General features: G+C 49.2%; 1 protein-coding gene across 4 annotated transcripts in view; it reads left to right on the top strand.

The window, feature by feature from the left end:
- srgap2 (SLIT-ROBO Rho GTPase activating protein 2) overlaps nt 1–16,557 on the top strand; it is a 77,280-nt gene that overhangs the window by 54,948 nt on the left and 5,775 nt on the right. For 3 of the 4 annotated variants that reach the window (XM_076989254.1, XM_076989255.1, XM_076989257.1), the window contains 15 exons: nt 2,141–2,353; nt 3,271–3,399; nt 4,237–4,458; nt 5,555–5,656; nt 5,952–6,149; nt 7,886–7,970; nt 10,026–10,053; nt 10,519–10,549; nt 11,562–11,622; nt 12,015–12,092; nt 12,290–12,424; nt 12,509–12,614; nt 13,913–14,137; nt 15,841–15,920; nt 16,321–16,519. In XM_076989254.1, coding sequence (XP_076845369.1) covers nt 2,141–2,353; nt 3,271–3,399; nt 4,237–4,458; nt 5,555–5,656; nt 5,952–6,149; nt 7,886–7,970; nt 10,026–10,053; nt 10,519–10,549; nt 11,562–11,622; nt 12,015–12,092; nt 12,290–12,424; nt 12,509–12,614; nt 13,913–14,137; nt 15,841–15,920; nt 16,321–16,519 — 1,892 coding nt within the window. The remainder of the gene's footprint in view (nt 1–2,140; nt 2,354–3,270; nt 3,400–4,236; nt 4,459–5,554; nt 5,657–5,951; nt 6,150–7,885; nt 7,971–10,025; nt 10,054–10,518; nt 10,550–11,561; nt 11,623–12,014; nt 12,093–12,289; nt 12,425–12,508; nt 12,615–13,912; nt 14,138–15,840; nt 15,921–16,320; nt 16,520–16,557) is intronic. The other variant, XM_076989256.1, reaches the window with a different exon arrangement.

The raw sequence follows: 16,557 nt of genomic DNA, 5'->3' as shown, positions 1-16,557 counted from the left end.
CCATGCTGCGATCCTGTCTTAAAGGGGAGTGTTCAGGAGCCCCATTTTGACAGGCGAGGTGAAGCCTCACAGAGCTGTCCCGTAGCATGCCTTTAATTAGCAACAAAGCCCTCACAGTTCAGTCATTCCATTGATACTCGATAGCCTCATTTTCACCGAGCCCTTACAAATTCTCTCACTAATGCATAACATGTGTCTGCTTTGTTAGGGGCTGGGTGGGGGTTGGGGATGGGGGGGCGTAGTTTGAGGTTTGGGAGGGGTGCCCCAGATTCAGCCCTTTTCTCACAGAGTAACTGAACCTCCACCTACACACACATGTGGATACACACAGGTATACTCTCTCTCTCTCTCTCTCTCTCTCTCTCTCTCTCTCTCTCTCTCTCTCTCTCTCTCTCTCTCTCTCTCTCTCTCTCTCTCTCTCTCTCTCTCTCTCACAAACACACACACACACACACACACACACACACACACACACACATGCATTCTCTCTCTCTGTCTCTCTCTCTGTCTCTCTCTTTCTCCTTCTTCCCATGATGAGGAAATGACTCCAAGATTTTCAAGTCCCCATAAAAGAACGCAAATCCTCTAATTAAATAGTTAAGTATGATGAAAATAGACCTGGCATCATTTTTAGCAACATCTGTACTTCGGTGGGGGGAGGGGCAGGGAGCTGCAGACTGTTTCAGCTCTCTGGTTCAGAGATGATCCCTTGGGCGTGAACGTTGTTGGTGAGCAGAGTCCATTTTCCACTCTGAAATCTTCAGCATTCCTCCCAGAGATGTGAGCTGTGAGTGGGAATGGCCTGGGCAAGGGATGTGAGCAGAATCGGTCCTGACCGGGTTCTGCAGTGGGAGAGCTTTTCCGAGACGCTTACTTCCTCACAAGCACGTTCCTCTTACCTGACATCACTGTGTGGTGTTATTTCTAGTGCTAGGTGATGGAGCTGAGACTAACCGTGTAAGACAACCGTGTAAATGTCGGAAAAGGATAGTCATCGAGAGACTGTATTATCTCCTTGGAACGACTGGTAGCATTGGCGACCATGTCGTCTCCCTGGTCTTCACCACGACTTCACTTGGAAACATTCCTCACCAGGGAGGGGGAGACAGCAGGGACGTTCCATTCATGCTTAGGTTGAGACCCCGCCCATGGCCCCTCCCCCTCACTCCACCCAACGTATGGTGTCTTTCATTGCCACGCATACCTTTACCAAGGACTTCCTCACATCCGGCACCACTGCTCCAGTGTCCTGGCTGCCGTGGTTACACTATTGACTGGTACGACGGTTACACTGTGGACATCTACTTATCTCACTGAGGTCTGCTACCCTCAGTGTGTGTCTTCATTCTCCCTGTCCGATTGAGCTGTTTGCTTTTTCCTCTAATGGAAACTGATGAGGTAATAAGACAGCTTGTCTCATTGACTCAGCCCGTGATTAGCTAGTCCCGCACAGCAGAGAAGTCTCTGCTCTAGGTCTTTCGGCAGACTCACGAACACGGTTATTTCCCACGGCATCCGCACACTAGCCCTAATTTGTTGTGCATGTTTGACTGCGAGCGCAAACAGTTTGGGCAACAGATTTCAGAGCAAGCGGATTCCTCTGAAGGCCACGTGTCTTGTGTGTTCTAATCGATGGTGCCTTGTGTGTTGTGTCGAGACGTGGAGGATACTGGCTCAAGCACGTTTCCTGTTTCATGAGTGGCAGGCTGTCTTGTCTGCTAGCTTTTTGACCGTCTGAACAGGGGAACCAACTGAGAACAGATAGAGGTCCCACTGGAACATACCAACAGGAGACACGCCCCTCACACCAGGATTAACATGTGTTTCCTAGATAAGCCTCTCGTGAAACACTCTCCATCATGCAGATTCATACTCCATTCATACACACATTAATATCTCATAGATCCGCTACTGTTTAGGAGTTTCCTCTTCACTACCACACCACACCTGATTGGTTAGTGGATAGGTGGCCTATTACTGATTGGTGATCTGATTTTCAGTTGATGGTAACAGTCCTACTAGCACCTGTTTTAGTGATGACTATCAGGATGTAAACACAGGTGTTCTTCCAATAAATTGCTTTACTCCTCTCTCTCGATTCACTGCAAGCTTACCCATCTCTTCCTCCACTCCCGCGCAGGTGATGAAGATGTATCACATGTACAACGCGGACAGCATCAACGCGGAGAGCAAGCTGAAGGAGGCGGAGAAGCAGGAGGAGAAGCAGATGGGGCGGAGCGCTCGGCAGGAGGACCGGCAGACGCCACGCTCGCCCGACTCTCTCGCCGTCCGCCTGGACGACAAGCCTGTCCGCCGCAGCTCCGTGAAGAAGATCGAGAAGATGAAGGAGAAGGTGAGTGGTGTGCTGGAGGAGAGGGGAGGAGGGTTTTGGGCAGGAGGGGGGGAGCTTGGGTAAATGATGTGAGGAATTTGGAGGAAAGGTTAGTGTGGGCAGCAGAAGGCTGAACAGATGGAGAAGGTGTTTGAATGGAAAGAGGAGAGAGAGAGAGAGAAGATGGATGAAGAAAAGAATGGTTTAGTGCTTACCATCACTGCCAGATGGTGTTGAGTGACCCATGGCAGATCCTGGGTCTGGATCTGCATTCCTAAAAAAGAAAAACAAATAAAAAGAACGTACAGTGCTGTTCTGAGATCAGTTCTTAACAGTGTGTTCTGTTACATGTATATAGGCGAAAATGGGACTTGTGATCCTGACACTCCCACTTGGAGATACTTGAACTGTTGCCACTTCTGCTATCTGAGGCTCTGAAATCACACAGCTTGTGCTGATGACATGCTTCAACAGCTTTGTTGAAAATACGCTTATAAATATGGCCCTCCTCAGATTTTGAAGTAATCTGAAGTAATGATCAGACTCTATGATGTTGTCAGCACACCTCTGAGTGGACTGGAACCAGTGTATAACAGGGCGTGATGATAATGGTGGGTCGGCCCCTGTCTCCACGCCACACGCTCACCACCTACTGACAGACAGATTCATGAAGCCAAGGACTACGGCTGTCTAAAACGTTCTCCAGGAAGCCTCTCTGTGGAGCAGGTGGGCCTCCTCCATCAGAGATGGTCCTGAAGGGAGTTTGGGCAGCAGGGTTAGGGAAGGAAGTGTGAGGAGCTTGTGTGGCTGACATCAGCTCTACCTAACTGCTCACACTACCAAGAGTGATTTAATTCAATGTGTAATTAAAGTGATGGCTTTGGTTCAATGTTTCTCTGCCTCAACTCTCCCATTCTTCACCTACGTCTTGTGTGCAGCGCCAAGCCAAATACACTGAGAACAAGCTGAAAGCTGTCAAAGCCAGGAACGAGTACCTGCTGGCCTTGGAGGCCACCAACTGCTGCGTGTTCAAGTACTACATACACGACCTCTCCGACCTCATTGACGTAAGCCCACTGGGTCTAGGCTGGCCTGTTTCACTCGTTTTCACCTTGTAAAGTAACAGTGACCTTTTGCGTGCCCAAATTATATATCGCATTATCGCATGTGGCTGTTAACATATAACGTAGCCCTTTCAGATTTCAGATGAGCCTTTTTTAAATCCCAGAACTTTTGTAACTTCCCGAATACCCTTTAAGGTGCATGTTTTATTAATTCACAATTTTTGTAAACAGTTTCGATACCATCTTTAAACAATGTTAGTGTATAGTAATGCGGTTAAGATGGTCTCCTAATATGACTTGTTCAAAGTCTCCCACTGAAGGGAACTCTGGGTTGTTGTCCTCACTCTGCTCGGTTCTGAAAGGCCTGCAGGGCGAGGAGCCAAGGGCCAGCCCAGCAGGCAGGCCTGCGGCAGCCCTCTGGGGTCTGCAACCGTAGGATGCTGCCCCGAGCCTGCGGCTGCCCTCTTTTAACCCCAGCTAAACCGGCAGGAGGGCGTCCAGGGAGCCGAGCCCGGGCGGACGCGGGCAGACGCATGTGCAGTGGGTGGAGGTTTTTGGTGGTGCTCTGCACACTGGGCTTGGCTGCATCTTGTAGAGCAGGACGTGTGGGAACTATTAACACACTCAGGGTGTCATACTTGGACCCCATCATGCTGTCCCAATCAAATAGGGACCACCAGCAATATGAACGCAGGTCATTTCAAGCTAGCAGGCCTCCAAGCTTAGAATGTAACCCTCTTATTATCACGGACTGAAATTGTAGCACAACTAAATTGCCCCCCTTTCACTGTTTGCTTGTTTGAGATTTAGTTCTCCGTGGTCTGGACCTTCCTCTTTCAGTGCTGTGACCTGGGTTACCATGCCAGCCTCAACCGAGCGCTGCGTACCTACCTGTCGGCCGAGTTCAACGTGGAGACGTCGAAGCACGGCGGCCTGGAAGCCATCGAGAACGCGGCGGAGAACCTGGAGGCCAACGCCGACAAGCAGAGGATCATGGAGACCTACAACAACATCTTCTGCCCGCCCATGCGTTTCGACTTCCAGTCTCATATGGGGGACCAGGTGTGTGTGTGTTGTTTGTGTTTACATTTATGTGCTAGGATGAATTGGTTTGGATTATGCTCATGTGTATTGTATTTATAAGAACTCTCTTGAATGTCCATAACTGCATTATTGAGGCTGCAGTGTTCTCAGCTCCATATAGCAGCTAAACCCCCGTATGGGGACAGAAGTGGTGGCAGTCTGTCCCGCCGTGTGTCTGTGTCCCGCCCATTACGCTAATTATTCACTCACCTCCAACAAAGCCATTTACACGCAAACACATCTGCTGCCGTTTATGGGAGTTCTCTTCGTCTCACCAAGCTGCCCGAGCACATCAGGCACTTTGTTCTTTTTCGCTCACACACGTGAAGGAATGAAGCACATCTCAATGCATCGGAGGTGGAGTCGAAGAGGGCAGAGACTCTGGACCACGGCAGCACTGACAAACCCGGGCAGATGTAGAGAGGGTTATGGAGAGAGTTCTCAGTGTGCATGAAAATAATTAAAGATGCCATCTGATGTTTTGGGGTTTTTGTATAGCTGGAGCACTAAGGAGTGTGTGTTTGTGTGTGTGTTTGTGTGCGTCTGTGTGTGCACTCTGGCCCTGAGGGAGAGAATGCCACAGTGGCCAGATGTTCCCCATCTGTGTGTGTGTGTGTGTGTGTGTGTGTGTGTGTGTGTGTGTGTGTGTGTGTGTGTGTGTGTGTGTGTGTGTGTGTGTGTGTGTGTGTGTGTGTGTGAGATTTGAGTAGGGTATTTAGAGTCTGGTGAGGGTCATGCCATCTCCCTGAGGCTGTATCTAAACTGATCTCATTTGCTAAGGTTACATGGGGGCAGGAGTGTGTGTGTGTCTGGGGTGTTTCACACATTCGGTTTTACCCTCTGAGAAACAGTTTTCACCCACGTTTTTTCCCTCGCTTCTACCGTCTCCTCTCGATCCTCCACCTTCATACACCGTCTCTCGCTCTCTCTCGCTCTCCCTCTCTCTCTCCCTCTCTCTCTCCCTCTCTCTCGCTCTCTCTCTCTCTCCCTCTCTCTCTCTCTCTCTCTCTCGCTCTCGCTCTCTCTCGCTCTCCCTCTCTCTCTCGCGCTCTCTCTCTCTCTCTCTCTCTCTCAGGTGGGGCACATGTGTGGTCAGCAGCCGTTGCAGGGAGAGCTTCTACAAAGGTGCCAACAGCTCCAGTCTCGTCTCTCCACACTCAGGATAGAGAACGATGAGGTTAAAACACACACACACGCACATGCACATATACAAGCATGCATGCACACACACGGACAGTATACACACCCTTGTCTCCTAACATACAAATGTCAACCTTCATAAACCTCTGATTTCTAGATGATATACTAGATATCTTTACCCTATATGTTTTATTCACTTCTGTCCAGATTTTGAATTAGCTATTTATCCTTTTTCATTGTTTTCCTTTAGTTTTTAGATCTTTGCTTTACATTTGAATGTATTTTTTGCCCTTCTCTCTCTCTGTCTCTCATGGCATGCTCTCGTTTCACAGGTGAAGAAGACGATGGAAGCCACTCTGCAGACCATCCAGGACATGGTGAACATTGAGGACTTTGACGTGACCGACTGTTTCCACCACAGTAACTCCATGGAGTCTGTGAAGTCCACCGTGTCAGAGTCGTTCATGAGCAAACCGAGTCTGGCCAAGAGACGGGCCAACCAGCAGGAGACTGAGCAGTTCTACTTCACGGTGAGGGAGGAGCAGAGGGAGGGAGTGAGCAAGGAGATGACGGAGGGAGGGAGGGACTGAAGTGTGAGGGAGGGATGGAGGGACAGAGGGATGAAGGGACAGCGATGGGGTAAGGAATGAGTGTAACAATAGGTTTGTGGAAAAGTAAGACATGTTTGTCTGAAAGTGCACTGGAGTGGGATGGAAGAAGAGAAAAACAAAGGAGATACAAAGCACTTAATTTCATTTAAGAAATAAGTTGTTTAAGGAATGAAAAGCTTTGTCGTCTATAGTGGCAGTCTTACCTTTATGCAACTAGTCTCATTCAGAGTGGTGTGTCATTAACAAAGGTCACCAATTCCTAAGATAGACATCTAAATAACTTCTGATTTCTTAGATTTTACTTTATTGTTCAGACAGATGGCTGTGAAGACATGTTTACAGTAGGCAGTTGTTATCATTATGAAAAGCTGTGTTTGATGTGCACGGTGTTAACATCAAGAAAAAGGTTGAAGTTATGAGCTGAAGCAGCATAGACAAACAAATCTCGTACCACTGGGATCGATATGAGAAACGAGGCCATCGATTAGATGATTAGAGGTGTTCTCTGTTTAGGAGGAGGAGAAGAGCTCTGCCACTCTCTCACTCCACACTTTCACTCCACTCTCTCACTCCACACTTTCACTCCACTCTCTCACTCCACACTCTCACTCATACTCTACACTCCACTCTTTCACTCCACTCTCTCACTCCACACTCACTCCACTTTCTCACTCCACACTCCATACTCACACTCCACTCTCTCACTCCACTCTCTCACTCCACACTTTCACTCCACACTCTCACTCCACTCTCTCACACCACACTTTCACTCGACTCTCTCACTCCACACTCACACTCCACTCACACTCCACTCATACTCCACACTCATACTCCACACTCATACTCCACACTCATACTCCACACTCACACTCTCACTCCACACTCATACTCCACTCTCTCACTCCACACACACTCCACTCTCTCACTCCACTCTCTCACTCCACTCTCTCACTCCACACTTTCACTCCACACTTTCACTCCACTCTCTCACTCCACACTCTCACTCCACTCTCTCACTCCACACTCTCACTCGACTCTCTCACTCCACACTCACACTCCACTCACACTCCACACTCACACTCCACTCTCTCACTCCACACTCATACTCCACACTCCACACTCACACTCCACACTCACACTCCACACTCATACTCCACACTCACACTCCACACTCACACTCCACACTCACACTCCACACTCACACTCCACACTCACACTCCACACTCCACACTCTCACTCCACACTCTCACTCCACACTCTCACTCCACACTCTCACTCCACACTCATACTCCACACTCCATACTCATACTCCACTCTCTCACTGCACACTCTCACTCCACTCTCACTCCACACTCACTCTCTACACTCCCAGTTGTCCTGTGTTCTTTTTTCCCCAGTTGTCTTGTGTCCTTTCTCTCTGTCTCTCCTGCTTTGTGCTCTATGAGTTTTTATGAATAGGGTTATGTTTTCTGAGCTGGGTGGTAATACTTATAACATAAGTATAAGAAAACAGAAGGGAGACAGAAACTCAATAATAAGACTAGACATTAAAAACATGGGCATAGTGACGCACACATACTTATTAGTATGGGCTGGTATGGGGTGATGAATTGAACTGCCTCAGTTGACAGATTACACTCTGTTCTGTGTTATAGAAACTGAAGGAATTTCTGGAGGGAAGGAACCTCATCACCAAACTGCAGGCCAAGCATGACCTGATCCAGAAGTCCCTGGGAGAGAGTAAGTGATTTCAGTGTGTGCGTGTGCGTGCGTGTGCGTGCGTGCGTGCGTGTGCGTGCGTGTGCGTGCGTGCGTGTGCGTGCGTGTGCGTGCGTGTGTGTGCGTGTGTGTGTGTGTGAGAGAGAGAGAGAGTGGTACTGATAGCATCAGTCTTTCAAGTGGGGAGGGGGACAATGACAGTGGGGCTCTGTTGAAGTGTGTGTGTGTGTGTGTGTGTGTGTGTGTGTGTGTGTGTGTGTGTGTGTGTGTGTGTGTGTGTGTGTGTGTGTGTGTGTGTGTGTGTGTGTGGTGGGAGCATGAGTGAAGCAGCAGCCTATACATGCCTCTGTCACACCCTTGCAACTCCCCCAACCCCCCTGCATGGAGGTCAGAAGTCAGGCATCACGGGCAGGCAGCCTGGAGACAGGCAGAGAGGCTGTGTGTGTGTGTGTGTGTGTGTGTGTGTGTGTGTGTGTGTGTGTGTGTGTGTGTGTGTGTGTGTGTGTGTGTGTGTGTGTGTGTGTGTGTGTGTGTGTGTGTGTGTGTGTGTGTGTGTGTGTGTGTGTGTGTGTCGCCTGTGCACATGTCTGTGTGCGTGTGTGTAGGAGTGGGTGAAAGTTGGTGGAAGATTTGAAAGCAGTAAGTGGATTTGGAGAGAGTGGAGTGTGGGGTGTGAGCGGGGTGGAGGGCAGAGAGGAGTGTGTGGGGTGTGAGAGGGGGTGGAGGGCAGAGAGGAGTGTGGGGTGTGAGAGGGGGTGGAGGGTAGAGAGGAGTGTGAGTAGGGGTGGAGGGCAGAGAGGAGTGTGGGGTGTGGGAGGAGGGGTGGAGGGCAGAGAGGAGTGTGGGGTGTGGGAGGAGGGGTGGAGGGCAGAGAGGAGTGTGGGGTGTGGGAGGAGGGGTGGGGGGTATAGAGGACTGTGGGGGGGGGGGGGGGGTTGCATTTCCTCTCCTTTGTTCTATCCCACAATGCTCATTCTTCCAGTCTTACACATGCAGAAACAGTGTGATGGGTAAAACTCACGTGGAAAATTCCTCCTCACTCATAAAGTCCTCCAGTGTCTAAGGAGTCCGTGGAGTCTGGAGCTGTCTGTGCTTTATGACATCAGGGAGATCATGACGGTCATTACACATAAAACTTGCTTTACAGTTCAGACAACGGCTGCACAATATGGACAAAAAGCTATACTGAGATATAGATGAGAATTTGCACGTTAGATCCTTTTGTGATAGTTTTGTGAAGGACTCTCGTTCTGTAATGTCTTACACACACAGCGTTGTGCAGCCCTAGATTGATCAGGTTGGTCACCTTGGTTGCCATCATCATGGTGATACTCATCAAGATCTTGATCTTGGACAAGATCTTGATTTCTGGAGACAACCATGAGGAAGTTTCATTTAAATGTGGGCAGCAAAGTAGACTTCATAGACTTATTATTTGAACTGAAGATTTGATGTTAATTACATTTGAATGATTCCATCTGCTCATGTTTGTTATTTTGCTAAAAGCGTAAAATTGGGAGCAGCTTTAAGTGGAGCTGAAGTCCACTAACGAAACTTTAGCTGATTGTCTGGGACGGGTCCTGTTTGGGATGGGTCCTGGTGTCCTGTTTGGGATGGGTCCTGGTGTTCTGTTTGGGATTGGTCCTGGTGTCCTGTCTGAAACATCCTGCTGTCTACAGCTCCTGTAGTAACCTGTGTGTGTGTGTGTGTGTGTGTGTGTGTGTGTGTGTGTGTGTGTGTGTGTGTGTGTGTGTGTGTGTGTGTGTGTGTGTGTGTGTGTGTGTGTGTGCGCGCGTGTGTGCGTGAGTGTGTGTGCGTGAGAGAGAGAGAGTGTGTGCGTGTGTGTGTATGAGTGTGTACTGTAAGGTCAGTGCTGTTCTGGATGTTTAACTTATCCTAATTCAAATGTGCAGCATGATTTGAGCTTTTCCTTTGTACCCGAGGACACCTGTGCAGAATTCTACATGAACATGAAAATGAACATAACCAATAAAGGATAAGTAGGATAATAATTAAAGCACATTGTGTTCTAGACCAGTGATGGACAATTCTCTCTCCCTCTCTGGGTCTCTCTAGGTCAAAAGACGGACTATTGTCTGGCCAGGTATGTATGATGAAGGCATGCTAATGTCTCTCAGACTCACAGTCGTAAGAGTGAGATGCGTGTCTTGTCTAGACATCTTGATTTATTGAAAACAGCTAATTTATTTACTGAGTCTAGTGCTGAGGGTTGGGTAGTAAAGTGGGCCACTCCTGCGTGTGGGTGGGTGGGTGCGTGTGGGTGCTGGTACGGTTGGTGTAGGGTGTAAAAATAGGGTTCACTGTCTGACAGCAGCAGTCTGCATGTGCTGGGCTAGGTGTGGCAAAATAAGAGTAGCTTTGAGTTCAAATGATCATCAGATAATTATAGAGTCTCTCTCTCTTTCTCCTCCCTCTCTCTCATTCTGTCTTTCTCTTTCTCCTCCCTCTCTCATTCTCTCTTTCTCTCATTCTGTCTTTCTTTCTCTCTCTCACTCTCTCTCTCTCTCTCTCTCTCTCCCTCCTCCTCCTCCTCCACTCCCAACATCAGTGGCCGGAGGAACTCAACCATACGAAAGCAGGTAAGCCCTCCCTCGTGTGCATTCCTGTGCATGTGAACCCCTTCACAGATGGTGCGCATCATGGCGACCGCCTGGTCTTCACGCGTCTGTGTTCTTCCCATTGGTGCCTCTGGCTCCTTCACCCCATGAGTCACACAGATCGGTATTTCTCCTCAGTCCAGAACGCAAATTGCTTCTCCTGCACCTCTGGCGACTTGTTGGCATGTTACCATGACCACGGTCCCGACAGAGAGCCTCTATGGTGTGGGGCCATCCTGGGCTCAGATCTCTGCCATTTCTCCTGGCAGCGTGTAGTCGACGTCGACGTGTGACACATTTAGCCCAAACCATGCCACCCTGTCAGAGAACACAAACTGGAAGTATGTTTGAGGTGAAGGAACCAGAAATCATTTCTTCATTTTTAGCAGTGCACAGTTCATGTTGCCCCCTAGTGAAGAAAAGAACACATTACACCCCTATCTGGGTTGATTACATGAGCATTTGTTAATGCTAATGAGTTATTAACGTAAACCGGGTCAGAACTAATTATGTGTTATTGTGGGAAAAGTTGTGTTCACACAATCAAGAAAAACAGGCGCGCATGCAACATTTTCTTGCCGGTTCAGTAGCATCCGATCAGCGTGGGGGTGTGTATGTGCATGTGTGTCTCTGCGTGTGTGCACACGTGTGCATGCTCTCGTCTACGTGTGTGTCTTGGCGTGACACCCGCCGGGCCCCCCGATACCGCCTCGCTCAGACATTTCCGCTTCGCCCAAACAAACAAAAGGAAGCTGTGGGAAGAAGCCGTCTCCTAGCAACCGCCGTGTTCGGTCGTCTGTGTGTCCCCCTGCGGATCACAGTGTGCTGTGTTTTCCCCTCCTGTGTCAAACCGCCATCTCTTCATAAATATTATTCTACGTACAGTCCCCAGCACATAAACAGTAGCCCTTCTTCATAAAGGTTTTGACCTTAACCATCTCTCCGCCCTTCATCCTGCTCACTCCTGATTTGTTCCTCTTCCTCCCTCTGGTAGGAGTCCAGCCAAGTCATTCCACTGATGGTGGAACGCTGCATTCAATTCATCAGCCGCCATGGTAATCTCTCCTTCTCCCTCTCCTCCCTGTACTCACAATCAATCCCTCTCTCCCTCCGTCCCTCTCCCTCTCTCTCTCTCTTTCTCTCTCTCTCTCTTACTCACACACACTCTCACACACTTCCCACCCATCTGAATGAACAGTCTGTTTGGTTCATTAATCATTGTGTCAACTCTATTTTGATAACAGAACCATTTAGGATTGTACTCTATACATTTTCACTTCTAGTAGCCACTGTAGAAAATGTCTTGGCTTTGATACACAGTCGTAATTGTTCCTACTATAAAACGCTGTGCACGTCGGACATTTAACCCTAGTGAAGTGAGGGGTGATGTGTGGTAAGCTGATGTTTTCTAACTGAGGGGGTGTGTGTGGTGGTGCTGTGTCCACAGGCCTACACCATGAGGGGATCTTCAGGGTGTCTGGTTCCCAGGTTGAGGTCAATGACATTAAGAATGCCTTTGAGAGGGGTAAGATTGGTTAATACCCACCCGACTTCAAACCCTTTCATTTTTGTAGCATAAACAATTAAATGACTCACTATGTTGTTGAAATGAACATGGGCTTTCGCTTTTATTCCCTTTCTCATGATCTCTAATTACTTCCCCCCTCTCTCTCTCTCTCTCTCTCTTTTTTCTCTCTCTCTCACACTCGCTCTCTTTTTCAGGTGAGGACCCTCTAGCTGGAGACCAGAATGATCACGATATGGACTCTATCGCTGGGGTCCTGAAGCTCTACTTCCGAGGCCTGGAGAACACCCTCTTTCCAAAGGAGGTCTTCCATGACCTAATGACCTGTGTCTGTAAGTGTTCTTACTTAATTGTAGCCTTTGTTAGCATCTTATCTTGGCCCTATCCAGACCTGTGTGTTTTGTGTGTTCCCGCAGCTATGGAGAGCCTTCAGGACAGATCCGCCCACATCCGCAAGGTTCTCCTCTCTCTTCCCTGCAGCACCCTGGTCATCATGAGATACCTGTTTGCTTTCCTCCACCAGTGAGTGCCACATCCCTCCTTTACAATTAGCTTCTGTTCTGGACTCCTGAATTATCGTATTTACTTTTGTGGAGCTCATCTTGGGTCATGATGATTTATGTGTATGGGCTGTGTGTAAAGTCTGGACCTGGGGTAGAGACTGGGTCAGCAAGGTCACCAGTCATGGTTATTGTTTATCTGTGATGTCAAAGCAAAGCCATGGCGACGCTCCCATAGCGAAGCTCCATCAGAATCATTAAAACCACAAGTTTTCTATTTATGGTAGACCACAGCTAATGACAGCCTCGCGTTTACAACAACGAACGCTTGCACCTTCTTGCTGACTTCTAAGACTGTTTTAATCTCAGATTTACTGCTGTTTTTCCTGCAGTGGTAGGTCAGACCTCGGGGTGAGGTGCCAGTCCCAGTCCTTTCAACTTCAGTGCTCTGGCATCCATTCCTTTTCCTGCTTTTCTACTTTTGAGAGTCTAGTTTTTTATTTCTGTGGTCTTTTTGAAAGACCCTCCAGACCACAACATGGTTTTGCAAATGGTGTGTGTGCGCCCACAGAGCCTGTATTCTGCCATGTACAGAAACCCTTCAAGCAGAGTCCTGATGGCCAAAGGAGGGAGGAGAGGAGGGGCGTCCTCCATGTCCCCCATATAAATGTCCTCACATGGGTCTATCAAGCTCCGCCTCTTGGTGACTCTGCTACTCGGGCCCTCAGTCCTGCCATGATCTTTAGCTGTCCTACAGGAGTCCCAGGATTTGGTTCAAGCAGAACCTCTTAGCACACAGGAGGTGTGAAGATAGGGCAGAGTAGAAGGGCTCTACGGTCACTGTGGCTGGAACATTTGGACCAGAAGTCCAGTTTGGAACTACTCCATATGGAAATTCTATGATTCCCGCAACCTTTGACCTCACCCTGGGACCTGCATCACCCACAGCTTCCCACCCCTCCCCCCAAACATTCACCAGGGTCACAGTCTCTCTCACCTCTTCTGCAGTTCTGTTTGACACGTGGCTTTGTTACACACACACACACACACAGGACTAAATGAATCTCAGTGGTGGAGATTTAGTAGTTGTAGTAGTAGAATTTTATTTAAATTCAGAAATGAGTTTTTGTATTTTGTGTTGATTTACAAATGTGCTGAGCTGCTAATTAATTGTCTGCAGATCACAACTGTCCTTTACTGAACACAGTACACAATATAGTTGATGTAATAATATAATAATGTGTTGAAGAATTTAAATATCAGAAAGAATTATTCTTGATGTTTAACTCTTCCCCCCCTTCCCCCTTCTTGCTGCTGTAGCCTGTCTCAGTACAGTGAGGACAATATGATGGACCCCTATAATCTGGCCATCTGTTTCGGGCCCACACTCATGTCGGTGCCCGAGGGACATGATCAGGTCTCGTGCCAGGCCCACGTCAACGAGCTGATCAAGACCATCATCATCCACCATGAGAGCATCTTTCCTGGCCCGCGCGACCTCGAGGGACCCATCTACAACCGCGGAGGAGCGGTAGAGGACTACTGGTGAGTTGTGGTTCCGTTAGGGGCTGCCCAGGGCTGTCCCGTCGTTTGTTTATCATGACCACAACGTTGGCCTCTGCTGATGCTTGTCGCAGGTTTTTTAATGACCAAACTGGTTATTGTGTGCTTTTCTTAAGGACTTGGTCTTTTATCGAATTTGTGCTTTCAAAAAAAAAAAATTTCCCCATATGGTCCAACGCTGTCTGGCGTCTGAAGTACAGGGAAGATGGAAAGGGGATTCTAAGCGTGGTTTGATATGAATCGTTGGGCTGACGTGGCAGTGGGCTGAGCAGGAGCAGAGGTGGTGTTGCCCCCTACTGGCTCCTCCGTTTCTATCCTCCATGTGATGCTATAGTGTAGTGAGTGATACTGGAAGTATGTTGGAGTGGTTTTGAACATTTCCTTCAGCTGATCTGGACCCTGACTTGAAACTTGGAAACTTGGACCCAGAAACCTTAAGGGACCATTTTATGGAAAGCATTTTAGATAAAAGGCACACATGCGCACACACTAAATACAGCGCACTTGGTAATTTTTTCCACAGAGGCCAGTATCCCAGTGAAGGTACACACACACACACACACACACACACACACACACACACACACACACACACACACACACACACACACACACACACACACACACACACAGTCGTCCGGTCAGAGATGGCTGCCATTTGCAACAACGCAGCCGTGCATATGGGCTTTGCCAAGACAAGACTCCCAGAGAAGCGATTATCACTTCATCCAGTCAACCACCCCATTCCCCCCCCCCGGACGCCCCTCTGATAAAACACAGGCTTTTATTACGTCTGGCTTTCTGCTGTGCAAGTCACGTGGGTGTCTGCCCGGTGGGACGAAGCAGCGAAAAAGCACTGACCTGACAGTCTGTGCGTGGTGCATGGAAGGAGCCGGTCCTTAGTGCTCCGGTGAAGGGGCCGGGCTGGCGTCTAGCGTGGTGCGTCTAGGGAGCTCAGGGCAAACTCTGCAGAATGGCAGTTAATCATCCTGGCACTGGAGCAGTGCGCCAAATGCCACAAAATACATTTTCCCGCCATGGCAGATGAAACGGGACATCGTCTCGGGCCAGATTTAAGTCGCGGTCCTGATGCAGGTCGCGTGCTCGGGTGGATCGGGGGACGACAGGGCGGGAGGACGGGGTGCAGATCGCTTCTTCGCTCTCTGCTGAGGGTACGGAGGGGGAGGGGCTGAGGCTGGGAGACCCTGCCCTCAGCGGGAGCCAACGTGGAGGCTTTCATCTCGAGTCCTGCTCCACCCCCTCTCACTTCAAAGCAACAAGAACAGAAAGTTTGAACCTGAGGGAGAGCAAGAGAGATGGAGAGGGAGAGAGAGAGGGGGGAGGAGGGAGGAGAGAGAGAGAGAAAGAGAATGAGAAATGACAGTATAAAGGACATTGTGGGAGTGAGATATGGGAACAGTATGCCTTTCATAAATGCCCCACAGTAAACAGCCCTCAGGAGCACCCAAGGTCCTGGACCCATAAAGATTTGAATTGACATAAACCAGATTATTCCTCTCATAGTAACCAAAACTTTGAGTACCAAATTGCACCAAATTGTTTTCGGCAACACTCAGGGTTTGCTCTTGGTTCAAACCTTGGTTTAAATCTTAGCTAATGTTTGTGGCTTTGAAGATCATGCTTACGTTCAATTAAGGATTTCCCCTCTTGTCTCTTAACAATAGTGATAGTCCACACAATGAGCCCCCCCTAGTGGACGAACCAGCACCTGACACTGTCTCAGAGATCCACAACAGCGATGATGGTGAGTGACTAGGCAACACACACACACTTCTCCACACCCCTTTCCAGTCACACAAGTTGTAATGTATTCCATGGTGAATGATGTCACATCAAGGTCGAATTCCAGAAATAAGAGATCTATGCAGTTTTGCATATCCCGCATGCTTCTCTTCTGCAAAGGTTGGCAAACCCGCTTTGCTGCTTCAAAGGCCCTTTTCCCTGCGCAGACGTCCGCATACCTGTTGTGTTGTGTTGGTGGCCCGTGTTCGTCACACTCTCCCTCAGCGCTGTGATGAAGAGCGTGCTTTAACCTGCCTGGCTTCCTCGCCATTAACCCTCTCTCCTCCGCTCTGCTCCACCCCCCCTCGCGCTTTCCCCCCATCTCTCCACCTCTCTTCCTCCACCCGGATCCTGAAACCCAGGCTCCTCGAACGTTTCAGAGTCTGACCCGATCGAGGCCGTGGCGCGCTTCGACTACTCAGGCCGCACCAGTCGCGAGCTGTCCTTCAAGAAGGGCGCGTCTCTGCTGCTGTTCCACCGTGCGTCCGACGACTGGTGGGAGGGCCGGCACAACGGGGCCCACGGCCTGGTGCCCCACCAGTACATCGTCCTCCAGGACACGTAAGCCCTGCTCTACACTAGAGGTGACGAGCAAAATG

The sequence above is a fragment of the Brachyhypopomus gauderio genome, unplaced genomic scaffold, assembly GCF_052324685.1.
Source record: "Brachyhypopomus gauderio isolate BG-103 unplaced genomic scaffold, BGAUD_0.2 sc66, whole genome shotgun sequence".
Lineage (NCBI taxonomy): Eukaryota > Metazoa > Chordata > Actinopteri > Gymnotiformes > Hypopomidae > Brachyhypopomus > Brachyhypopomus gauderio.
This window is presented reverse-complemented; position numbering and strand designations above follow the sequence as displayed.